Here is a 13,178-nt window from a genome sequence, read left to right on the forward strand (position 1 = left end):
GAACAGAGAGATTCAAGAGCGGAGAGAAGCCGGCAGAAGTGGTGCAGAGTGGGCGATAAAGACCAGGAAAGATAAAGATCACAACACAAAAGGGGAAGTGTCACTTGACATGCTGCCAGGCGTGCAATTATGGAACAACGACAACTGGTCTTCACATTAACTCAAGGCACAGCTGCAGAGTGAGAACACGGCATTGCTGCGTGGGTTTGACATGAATTCAGCCAGAACGACGGCGCAAAGAAACGACAGCGGCCGACAATACAGTCGGCAGTTACCACAGAGGGGGTGATTACTCGGGAGGGCGAGGTGGTGGGCAGCTCTTACATTGCAGAGGGAGTGAGTCCGATGGCGTGGTGAGTTGATGTCACTTGGTGTGGATGACCGGTCTCCCTCCAACGCCGAGGCATCGGAGATGTTGGAGGGCTGACGCGAGTGGCACGGGCTCAATCGCACGGCAGCCACTAAAAGGGAAAACAGATAAGACTTGTTTTCTTTTTGGGGTGTTGCTGGGCCAAAAGTAGCGAACGGGGCACTTTTGATTCTCCTCAACAATGCCCTTACAGCCTGTAAACAAAAATGTGTTTAAAAAGCCTCTGACCAATAGCCTGAAATTATTCGCAATCATCTGTAGTTGCCAAGCAACAGTGAAAACAGCTTCACAGAGGTTGAGCCAGTGTGTGTGTGTGTCTGCCAGTGAAGCTGATGTACATACAGTACAAACAATTTCATAGCAATTTGGGGTTTCGCGGTTCACACGTTTTCTCTCTTTTAGTGTCTTTGTCTGCTTCTTCCTCCAGATGTCCCCAACAGTCCGTTTGAGGCCCTTCAAACAATCTCTCGGGGGATCGAGACGGACGCCCACTTTGGTGGTAGCGCGCTGGTTTGTGGAGGACTTTCTTTTTAGGCTGAGATGGTGACGGTAGTCGCTCAGTTTGGAAATGTTTAGTCTTATATTTCTTGAAGTTTTTGTTCTGTGTGTTCTGTGTTCACTCAGTAAACCACGTATGACTCCCGTGTGTAGACATTTGCAGCTGAAAAGCACTGCAAACATTCTTGTTTTCATTCATTTGAACTTTGGAGACCCTCATTTTGTACCAGGATGGGTGACGATTAGCTAGCTGCACCGCTGCAATGCAACACAGAAAAACGAAAGGACACAGTTCAATTTACCAGCCACAAGGAGGGACAAAAGTCAAAGTGGGTGAGCTAGGCAAGGTTAAGCTGCCTATTAACTGTGTTTTGAATTACAAATGGGAGTCAATGACTGGCTCTCCCTGTTCGTGCTCTGGCTTGCAGTTTGCGATGCACTTTAGCACCAAATGTGCGAATGTAGCCACGGTTCACTAAAGCAGTGACAGATAAAGTGGTTTCACCATCTTTGTCTGTGGTGTGTGTGAGCACAAGTCAGTAAAATGGCAAAGCTGCAGGAGCAAATGTTGTGAGGGGCCTGAAGCGTAGGAATAAAATAAAAATAAAACGTTTCCATTCGAAGATGGGTCAGTTTACTGCAACATGTAAGACAAACCGTATGAAGCCAATTTACTTCTAATTGTTGAACTCACATTTAACCAGACAGACACACTACTTAACACCCAACTAATCCTCAGCTGCCACCATTTGTCAAATATGGAGGAAATATGTGTGTGTGGCAAAGACAAATGGAAGCTGAAAGCCCAAAAAAAAAAAGAAGTTCACTGCAACTGCTGCATAAAGCGTATGAAATGAAGCGACCGGAGCATCATCAGCGGCCATCGGCCTGGTCGCACTGCGCTGAAGACGGGAGTAAATGTGTGTGAAGCAGGTTCACACGAGCATGCAGAGGCTAGAGGACGGTAGAGCCAGCTGCTCACGGTCCGTGAGCTCGTGTCGCTCCTACCTTGTCGGTCAGTGGGATGGCCCGTGTGGACGTAGAGGGTCTGCTGACTTTGTCTGATGGCAGCGGTCAGGGGAAGGTCAGCCTGCATCACCCACTCCTGGTTGTTGCCGTTCACAACCGTTTCCGTGGGCATGGCCAGAGAGTGACGCTTGGGCACATCCTTGGTCAGGGTTGCTAGTGACTGTTTGGCCTTGAGAAGGTAGACAAACAGATGCAATCAGTCACAAAGGAGAGAGAGAGAGAGAGAGCGAGAGAGAGAGCGAGAGAGAGAGAGAGAGAGAGAGAGAGAGAGAGAGAGAGAGAGAGGTTTCTGTTTTGAGTGAATTGGTGTTTTTTCTCTCACTGTTTTGGTGGTCTGTATATTTCTGTGTCGTATGTGTTCACATGTGCATGTTGAGCTATGCATCCAGATTTCTACTAAGTCTCCGAGTGCATGCAGGCAAGTGAGTTCTCCCCGGGGCTCCTCATGCGGTTGTTGCCTCATGAAAAATGCAGCTGTATTCATGTTCGTCTTTTGTTGTGTGAAATCTCTCCTTACCACTCCAGAGCGCCCAGAGAAGAAAAGAGGGGGAGAAAAATATCTGGAGGAGGTTTTTGCTGTTTGCCTCCTTTCAGGGAAGAAAGGCACAGGATGGTGCGGTGTAAAACTGGAAATTATGATGCTTTTCTTGAAGTTTAATGAAAACATTTTCTCAGCAGAGCCTCTTCACAAAGTACAATTCAGAATCTTTTAGCGGGAACCACAGTGAGCCGCTGGAGCCTTGGGTGATGTGTTTTTCTGTATTTTGTGTCTGTGAAAAGTTTAGTTTCTTTGTGAGTGTGTTTCCTGGACGTGTTGGTGTTTCACAAATTCTTCAATTGTTGTTATTGTGCAAATCTGATCATCATGCCAAGCAACAACAGGCTGCAAATCAACACGAAAGCAATCAGCTTCGCTGCAATCATCTCCACCTACCAGCGGTCTAACGATTATCAATCATAGTCTTTGACATGCAAACCCGAACACAATCACAAACCTCTGGACTAATCATTAATTGTCGGCATATTTTCCCCCCAAGCATTTCTTCGCTCAATTAAAACCACATTCAGATCAATCATAGCGGGAATCCGTGGGATCACTGGTGTTAGGATCACTGGGATCGATCAGGGTCGGTTGAGGGTTAGTCAAAAAACGTGCAGCTGTGGGGGAGGGGGGCTTTCCTAAACGACAATTATGTCACAAGTAGGAGAGATTTCCAGGGAGCATGAGGATCAACAAAAGATACAATTTTAAAGCTGGGGGACCATCTTACCGCCATGACCCTAGGAGAGTAGTCCCTGTCTGCAACCCGCTCAAACACCCGGATGTCCATTCTCTGATTGACACAGTTACTCATCTGGGGGTTGGAGACATGACGGATGGCTATGCTGTACAGTCAAAGGCTTTCTGTGATTATATGCAGTACAGACAGACAGACGTACTACACACCCTTGAAACAGTGATGGAACTTAGAATCGGTGCTTTTATATTTGTATCTTCGTACACTGCTATTATTTAGTGTGAATATGATCTTTTCCTGGATCTGTCAGTAGTTTCAACTTGTATTATAGCCCTGATAACTGTATTGGTTGTGCTCTGTAAGCATCAGCTGTCCTTTATTCTTTCTTGTACTGTAGCTCTTTTGTTAGAGACTGTAATTTAAACACATACACAAATACTACATATAAAGTAAACACAAAGACACTAAATATGGAGAACATCTCATTTAACAATGGTAAAGAAAGAAATGAACGCTTTTCCAAAGTTTTACAGGGAGTCTGTCTGTCTGCCTGTCTGTGTAGTTCCGCCCGTCTGTCTCTCTCTCTCACCATGGCCAGTTCAGCTTCCAGCTCCTTGATGCGGTTCTCCTTGAGGTCGAGCTGCGAGCGCAGCATCCCCGTGTGCTCCGTGGCTTCCTTGGTCTGCCGCCGCAGGTCCCACTTCTCTCGCTCCAGCAGGTCCTTCTCTTTGGCCAGTGCCTTCACCGCATCCTCGCTCTCCTAGTGGACACAGAGATCCTGATGCATTGTTTCACATACTGAGCATGCCCTCAGAAAATATACCTAATGGGTCAAACCGGCACCGAACAAAAGTCAAGATAAGAGAAAGGTCTAAATTGCTAATTTCACTACTTCCTGTGTTGTCTTGTTAAAAAAAAGAGTTGTGCAATACACATACCTGAGCATCTAAACTTAATACCAGAACAAACTATATTTGTAGTCATGTAAACGTGGTCACAGTCATTATAAGCATTCCTATGCACACACATTTTATTTCTGAAACCCATGAACTCATTGTTGTCACTTGGGCAGGTTGTGTTGTGCAATTTTGCATCTAATCAACACAGCTTCACAAGAAAAGATGAGAAATGGGTGCTGTACTTTTCTGTGCTGCTCATAGTTGCGTATGAAGTCGCGGAGCTGCTCCTCCCGGCTCTCCAGTGTGGCATAAAGCTGCTGCATCTGGTTCACTAGGTCTGCTTTCTCCACCTTCAGGCGCTTACGGTCCGACTTCATGGCTACAAGGAAGATATGAGAGAGAGAGAGAGAGAGAGAGAGAGAGAGAGAGAGAGAGAGAGAGAGAGAGAGAGAGAGAGAGAGAGAGAACTGTTGGTGAGTTAAATCACAGAAGTTGTCAAAAAAATTTCTCCCTCATGTTTCGAACACTTGTGGACACCTTGATTGGGGAAAAGATAGCGTTTTATGGACGTCCATTCCCACAGAGCAGATAATAAATGCTGCCTTTTGATTTGATTTTGGTGAGCTAAATGACTTGTAACATTGGCTCGGCCTTTAAATGACTTGATGTCTTTGTTTTGGTCAAAACAGTTGCACATTTAGACACATTAACTGCGGTAATGTGATTCATATGCCGCATTTCTTTTTTTAGCTCAGGACTAGTTGTCCAGATTGTTTATTCATGAATAATAATGAGGTCCTTTTCAGATATGAAGCGTTTCACGTAAAAACATTAAACATCCCTGCTGGTTTCATGTAGCGTGACTGCGCGTTGATAAAGGGGTGAATCACACATGAACCATCCTGTCAATCTCCTCTCTGCTGCTGGATTCTTAAGAAGCCTCCTTTCATCTATCTTTCTGCCACACTCTCCGTCTAATCCTCTGGCTCCTCACCCACGCATCACGATAAAGAATATGGTTCAGTGTAGTTATTCACAGAAGCTCTAATTTCCTCAAAGACAACATATCCTTTTTCTCTCCTCTGCATCTTCTGCTTTCTCTCGATTCTCCCGCTTCATGCAAGGCCGTTCTCCAGACATCTGCTTGAAGCCGAGTTCCCCTCCAGCTAGCTTCCCAAACTAACAACATGGGGTGCATTTACATTTTATGTATTCTCACTGTGTCTGCCCACCTTTGTCTTCTTCACTTTGACATCTATTTCCTTACCGCACAGCAGCGCTGACTCCTGGATATTTCATAACATCACACGGCTCTCTGTTTCCCTCTTGATGCTTGTGTTCGTCTTTCTTTTTCTTCTGTCTTTTATCGCCCCCCCGAGCCAGCTGTGTGTCATTAATTAACTTACATCACGGCCTGGTTAATTGCATGACATTCACAAGTTGTTGTCTGGGGAGCACGCTCAGGCAAGTGGACTGGAAGTGCACTTTTACAAAGACAGAGTAACCCTCTTATTTCTTCTCCTCCATTTTCTCCTGTCACCCTTTCATATCTCGAGCGTACACCCGTTCTTCAGGGAGGTGGTTCCCGAGCAAAAGCAATATTCAAGCCCAACTAGCCGGCGAATGAAGACAAGAAAAATCTCTCATTGGCCAAGAGAAACAGGAAACCTCCGAGCACCTGCTCCAGGAAGTGAAATCAAAGCCGTCTTTGAGATGAGCCAAAAACACTGCCGCTGCCTCACATCCTGCACCTGTGACCGCTTGGCAGCGTCAACCTTCCTGGTGTCGGATACAACAAGCTCTCACTGTGACTCAGTAAAAGGGCCCATTCACATTCACAGCTCATGTGTGTACTGTTACTTACCATCCACAACCTACATATGATCACTTTTACTGAACAAAGATGGTCCGAGGCTCATTGCAGTTACCTCACACTAAACAATGGAGTTGAGATGGGGAAGTGCGAAGTGGTCTGCTCCTGCTGACAGCCATATTAATGACTAACATACTCTGTGGCTTGGTCCAAGCCTCCATGAATTATTACCAGATGAAATGAGAGAGGACCACCAGGGATATACAGAGCTGAAACTAATGTGTGTGGAGCTGGAGGAGGAGGCAGACATGAAGAGGAAGCTATTGGAGAGGCTTCAATGTAATATTCTGTTCATGTTGGAATGATATCCATACACGTATCTTTCTCCTGTCTCATTGCAGGAATATAGTTTGTGTATTTGGGTACTTTTTCAATAATATCTGGTTTTCTTTGGGTTCTTTTTCGATCATATCTGGTTTTCCTCTTTGTCTAAAATGCACAATGGTTGTCTTTGTGCAACATTGAGTGTGCCTGCATAAAAATCCAGATACTAAAAGCAGAAGAAAATCAGATCAGGACAATCATTGACCATCAAGTCCAAGCCACCGTTCCCACTGCTAAATGTTAAAAACAAAAACACCTGCATGTATCATGGGCTCCAGACATTTCTCTGAGATCTCAAGTGTTTTTTAGCTCACCACATGAGCACTCTCCAGCTAACCAAAGCCCTTGTAAAAACCAAAGTAGTTGAATGTGTGCATCTATACTGCAGCGGGCTAAAAGCCTGCTGGGCTCTTCTCTGACGCTTTGCTGCTGGTGGGCTTACACAATGCCTGCACCGAGTGGGCCGACTCATTAGTGTTCAGACATGAGAGTTGTATCAATCTTCTGATCTCCAACTCCCAGCAAGAAACCCAATCAGCGTATTTTGAAAAATTCCTTTGAATGAATAAATAAATAGATGAATACATTGGTTGAATAGAGATACATATACACCTATATTGTTGATAAAGTCGATAAACAATGACTAGATGTGTGGTGGTCAGGATAGCAAAAGGCTATCATATTTTTGTTGAGTGTTTGTCTTGTTTTTTTTAAATTTTAATTTAGTCGTTTGTTTGGTCGATGTTGAGACGGTGTACTGTGCCGTTCTGCTTCCTCTTGGTAAAGTAGCGGGGTTGTTAGAGTATGTTCCAGCCAAATCATACTGCAGGAGGAGACATGTCTAGTGTGTGTAAACATGTCACGACAGGAAGTCTTTTTGTAATTGACATCAATTCAAGTTCACCAGCGCTGCTGCTGTTTGTGAAGAAGCAAACTGTTTACAGCCAGCTGCTTTCGGGCCTGCGTGGGGGGGGGAAGTGGGGCGGAGGGGTATACTCAAGTATCAAATATTATTCAGCGCCAGGACAAATACTTGACTGTAAAGAAATCAAATAAAACTAAGCCATCTTTATCACCGTGCTTCGTGTGGCGCACCCCGCTCACTGCTTCTCTATGGTTTAATAACAACCCTCATTATCTCTTGCGCCCCATCTATTATGGTGCAAATACGACAAGATCCAAAACATGATTTCAGCTGAATAACATTTCCTGCCTTTCCACTTTCAAGTTGCGCTAACAATCAGGTTCTCTTCGGTCTCTGAAAGAGGACGATGGATAAATAAAGGACAGGAGTGTGTGCCAGCTTAGCATATGCCATGCTTACGCATTTCAATTAACTAAACACTGTGTTTTAGCAAAGCCCGCTATCCAAGTTCAGTTCACCTGCAACGACGTGGTCACAAAGGTAGACCCATTTATCACTCCCTCAGAAAATTATGTTCTTCACATCAATGAACGAAACCACTCAACACCGATGCTCCTCCATAGGACTTCAGCCCTAAAGAGAAGGGACAGGCTTTTAGTCGGCTCTTAACATAATTATTTGGGGTAGAGAACAAAAGAGACATCGGCTCATTGGAGGGAGTCCATGTTTCACGGTTTGGGATTTTAAATCCGCCAGCTAAATAATGAAGTAGGAGCCTCGGAGCTGCACAGTGTGCTCACCCCCTCACTTCTTCAGCAAAATCAAACTCATTGCTTGCATGAGGTTGATATCTGCGGTGGTGCTATGTAACAGTCCTCACTGTATTTCAGGCCTGGCTACTAGTGTATCGGGCGTCTTTGCTGTCATGGTGATATAACATGCTCATTAAAATGAATGAATGTTTCATAATCTACAATCAACAAACCTCAGCAATGACATATGACCCCCATTACAAGTTTATACACAAACGAGAAGGTAGCCATTAAAATAAGATCAAACGTGAGACACTAATATGTGATTTGTGTGTACACAAGCTATTTAAGCAGCAGAACTGACACATCAGGGTATCAAGGGGGAAGAAAAAAAAACACACACACTTTGATCCAGTAACAGCAGCTCATTACTCACCTCTCTGTCTTCACTGGATCGCAAAACAACATTTACTGGCGCTGCAATCTTTAAAAAGGGGCTGAGCCTAATTTTTCAGGTGCAAGCTCTGTGAGTCAGCTGCGTCTTAGATTCAACGGTGCTGGCAAAATGTCTCACTGAGGAGTACTTGATTACCACTGGTTGGCCACTGCGACCCAAACCCATTCCAGACTGCTGCCAGCTACGAGAAGTAATTGCCAAAAGACTTGAGAAAACACATCAAATTCAAATTGAGTCTTTTTTTTTCCTTCATTTTACGAGAAGAACTCTTAATTTGTTAAAAAATAAAAGACACCACTAAAATGGCTGCAATTACTTTAATGTCATGACGTCGAGTCGCCTGATGAGATGTCGCGAGTGTGTGTCTGTGTGTATTGGTGTTTAAATGCCGAGTGAAGGCAGAGGCCTTGAAGTCAAGGACAGAGATGCTTTCTGAGAACGGTGTAGCGTGAAATGACACTAAACAGAGCAGGCAGACTGGGCCATGATGATACATTGCTGTCTGCTGCTGTGGACTGACTGGGAGTCCCTCAGTGACAGCAATTAGCCAAAGCAGAAATAGCTAATTAAAAACAGCAGAGAGGGCCAGCTATACGCATAAAATTCATTGAACACAACTTTGATGAGAAAGTCCAAGAAAGAGTCGAGTAAACACCTTTCAAGATAAGTCCAACTACATTAACCTTTACTTTAGGCTTTTGAGATCACCAAGACAGTTTCAGTTCATCATCGTTTGTGTACTTTAAGGTTGGTGGGGATGAAATGACATCAAGCCGCAGCTCTTAGGTTGGATTGAGTGCCCACAGGCAACATAACAAAACCTGCAATTGAGAGAGGTTGGCAATTACCCACAATTACAGTTATAGTGCTCACAGGCTCATGGCACACAGTGGGAGTGAGCTCAGGCCTTCACATTGAAACAGTGTGGGCATCGCACCAAACAAAGGCAGAGCGGCAGACAGCGAGGGAGAAGAGGAAGAATAAAAGACTGAAAAGTACTGTTCCTCTCTGCGTTCTCCATTTTGTATTCATAGGCACCAGAAAATCTGCACGTAATTTACCCGAAAACCGAGTAAACCATTTCCAAAGTAAACAGGTATTATCTCGAGAGGCAAGTAGAGGAGGGGATGATGCTTTTCATTCATGCTGCTTCATCACTCCAGCCTTTTGCTTTTTCATCAAGACTAGAACCACAGAAAAATAAAGACATGAAAACCCCCCAAAAAGACAAAGGCACTCTGCTTCACAATAATTGTTGGTAGCATTTGTATATATAAAAAAAACACCCATTGTGCTTGAGTTCTCCAAACATTGCTTTCATTCTTGGAGGAAAACTCTTTGCCAGAGCATCTGGAGGGATGTTCACAATATGCCTGCCTTGTGAAAACTGGGGGATATCAAATAGAGATGACATTTTTCTTCCAGTACCTTTTAAATACAAGAAATCTGCAGAAAAAGAATGTTGAGCACTTGAGGATTTTTAGAAATACCAGAATCTGGGCAGCCGGTATCTGCTAAACATAAGATGAATGCATTTGGTGAAAGCTGGGAAAGCAGCACAAACAAGAAAAGAAGATGACAGATGTGTTTCTTTCTTGATGGAAACAGCTGTAAAAGTTTGGGACGAAGCTCAAATTCGCTGGCTGCTACCTGCAGACATAAATGCTAAACGCTTGAAAAAGAAAATCCTGCCGCTTCCCTCCACCAAATGCATACGTATATTTGTTTTGCTCTGACCAACACCTCTACTTGCTTGAACATCAACTTCTGCTTTGTTGCTTGTATAAAAAAAGCTGTAGGAGTGAAAACAACAACAACAATAGCAACAGGAATGCCTTCTCACTCAAGTTCAGAGTCAATTTGTCTCTCCGGACCTACAAGAGAAACCTTATTATGACAACAGTCAATTTCCTGCTATCCTCTCACATGCCGTGTCCTAATTGCAGAGCAGATCCACCCTGCTTAACGTTTCTGGACCTCGTAAGCCAACCAAAGTCCCTCTCTATAAAGCTTCCATAGCCGCTTATTGCTGTCAGTGCCTGCTGGGCTTTGTAGGCTTTGGCCTTCATTAAAAGGCCTGAGTCATACAATTGACTGTGTGAGCCGTGTGCAATCTGTTCAGACAGTCAAACATCACAAGAAGAGATAAGTATTTATTTGATGTGTTGCTCCATTCTACTCTGCCACAGTCTGTTTTGTTTTCGTTCAATTCTTCTAAGAAGCGTAGGCTGCATGTGTCAAGTGAAATGTTGCAGCAACAAAATCCCCTGACAGAATTTTCCGTTTGTCTGATGCCGAATGGCGTTTTTGTGCTCTGCCTTATTCCATGGGCGATGATTCTTTGAAAAGAATGATTCACTGCCGCGCTGATGACATCTTTGCTTGATGCTCTGCAATCCACAGTGCACTGCTTAGCAGAACTTGTTCATTACTTTAGACTGCGCCAATATGAAAGCAATATGTGAGGGAAGTCCCATTTTGCATCAAGTCATGCGATTAAGAGACACCGAGAACCGGTGGTTGCTTGTCACAGTGAGACATCTGTACTAGGGGTGGGCCATACGGCCAAAATCTTTTCCCCCCAATATAGGTAATTTTATGTCTCCGTAACAATATAATTTCCAATAATGTATGCTTTTTGGTAATTTAATGAATAAATAAAAGCAACAACAACACAGTAAAGCCTATTTCTGCATCTACAAATGAAACGTACTGAGTATTAACGTGAGTGCAAAATGAGTCTCAAGTAGCATCAGTGAACTGAGCGGTAACGTAAAGTGGGACGCAAAAACCAAAATTCAATCTTCAAATGATATTCCTTGAAACCGTTTCACATCAGATTTTCAGAGAATTTTTTGTTAGTATGTGCTTGTTTTTGTCAATTTAGATGAAGTAATTGTGAATTGCAATATCTCGACTGTCAATATCTTATAACTGTCTTGAATGCATCTTCTTGCACAGTTTAGGTGAAGTTAATGTAGGCATCTTCCCTCATCATTAAATTAGCCTAGCATAGTGATCCGGTGGAGCTTCTACACTACATGAGGGAGATCGGGACATGGGGGCGGTGCAGAACGGGAGCTCAGCTGCGTGATGTGCCTGCAGCGTGCCGCGGCTTTTTTGAAAAGTTAAAGCTCTCGAGCGGAAAACATGCTAATGGTACATAATGCAGCTAATGTAGCACATTACCAAACAGTTATAGACACTCATGTTAACATCAAACAAGTAGAGATGAGCTGATTTCAAGCCCTAAGAAGGAAAATAGAGTTTCTTTTCTCTTAATGGCAAACAGAAAAAAATCTTAAGCAGTGAGAAGCAAAATGATGTTGTGAGCAGGAAGTGAAAATTGCTGCAACTTCACTCTGTTTTGCATATTTCCAATGTTCGCAGTTCCGCCTAAAAGAGCAAATCCATCCACAACTACTTTTGTTGTGTTCATCAAATTAGGGTTTTCTAAATTTATACATTTGTTAAAATATACAGGATGGGGATATCAATTGTCCTTTCTCATTGTGGATTGTCATAAACTATTGTGTGTATTACTGCTCCAGCCCCCCGTGACCTTGAACAGGATATGAGGTTAAAGATAATGGATTGATGTGTACTGAAGTGGTTTGGTAATAAGCTCGTCGCACATGTTAACTTCATAAGTAATAACATACATTAGACGTTTTTTTTTTTTTCAATTCTAGTTTGACTAATTCTGAATATGTTTAATAGTCTTGATTTTATTTAAAAAAAATAGTAAATGTTTCCACATCCTCTCAAATGAAATTAAAGCAAATGGCTTCAATGAGTGGAAAAGTATATACATAATCACAGGAATATGAAGGAGCAAGGTTACATTTTCATTCACTACGGTTGCAATTAAGCATACATTTTTCAAAAGATGTTTGGCAATGAGAAAGTATGACATGCAACAACATTTCCAATACAGCCAGAAGCATTATTTATTAATTAATACATTTAATTATCAATTACTTTACCATTCGGGCACTACTGAAAACTGATACCATTATCCACCGATAGCCTTTCTTGGCCATCAATATCTTGCAGCATCATTATCCATATTGAATAAGAATAAAGATGTTAGTGTTTTAGATAATACAACCGGCTTCTTGTTCCTCACCTTGCAGCGCCTCCTTGGCTCGGTCCAGCTCCTGCTCCTTCTGGGCCAGCTGCACGCGGAGCTCGGTGGCAGAGAGCACGTCGGCCGAGCAGCCTCCCTGGGTCTCCTCCAGGTCCTTACTCAACATGTCCTTCATCTGCCGCAGCAGGTGCACCTCCTCCTGGAGCTGGGCCACCTCCTCACGGAGCAGGACTGCACCACACGGAGACAAAACAGAGTTTCAGTAAGCTGACATCAAAACATGGCTCAATACATTCGTATTATAAATGTGTTTGGTTCAGAGTGAACCAATTGTTAAGTCAAAGTAATTTAATTCCAGTAGCCTGAGAAGGCTCACGTGCGTACCGGAATCCAATCTCAATCTTGCAGAGGTGCGTCGGATAGCAACACCAATGCTGAGATGATTATGTCTGAAAATCGATTTAACATCACCATAGGAGGTTATGCTTTCATTTGTAATTGAGATAAGCACATCACATTACATTGCCAAATTGCTGCGGGAGAGCATCAAATAGTTTGGGTGAGGTCCAGCAGAAGATGTCTTTGATATAATAAAGAAATGTATCTTGCGGCTGCCTGTTGAACCCGACAGTGTCGGCAGGAAGTATAAAAAATGGAAAGAGGCTTGCTTCACGTTCAGTGACTGGAGCTTTAAAGAGCTTCTCAACCTGCATTGTCAAAAACAACAAAATTACCACAGCAGCGGGGAGGAATAGATTTTTTTTTTTTTCTCTCACAATTTGA

General features: G+C 43.4%; 1 protein-coding gene across 3 annotated transcripts in view; it reads right to left on the bottom strand.

The window, feature by feature from the left end:
* Window positions 1-13,178, bottom strand: part of LOC137800117 (kazrin-like) — a 149,243-nt gene that overhangs the window by 5,458 nt on the left and 130,607 nt on the right. For 2 of the 3 annotated variants that reach the window (XM_068597146.1, XM_068597147.1), the window contains exons 5-10: window positions 12,435-12,626; window positions 4,277-4,413; window positions 3,725-3,895; window positions 3,169-3,252; window positions 1,877-2,066; window positions 325-461 (exon numbers count right to left, since the gene is read on the bottom strand). In XM_068597146.1, the coding sequence (XP_068453247.1) occupies window positions 325-461; window positions 1,877-2,066; window positions 3,169-3,252; window positions 3,725-3,895; window positions 4,277-4,413; window positions 12,435-12,626 (911 nt within the window). The remainder of the gene's footprint in view (window positions 1-324; window positions 462-1,876; window positions 2,067-3,168; window positions 3,253-3,724; window positions 3,896-4,276; window positions 4,414-12,434; window positions 12,627-13,178) is intronic. The other variant, XM_068597148.1, reaches the window with a different exon arrangement.

This window comes from Clinocottus analis, unplaced genomic scaffold (assembly GCF_023055335.1).
Source record: "Clinocottus analis isolate CAN_PGR_092001 unplaced genomic scaffold, fCliAna1.0.p SCAF_4, whole genome shotgun sequence".
Classification (NCBI taxonomy): Eukaryota; Metazoa; Chordata; class Actinopteri; order Perciformes; family Cottidae; genus Clinocottus; species Clinocottus analis.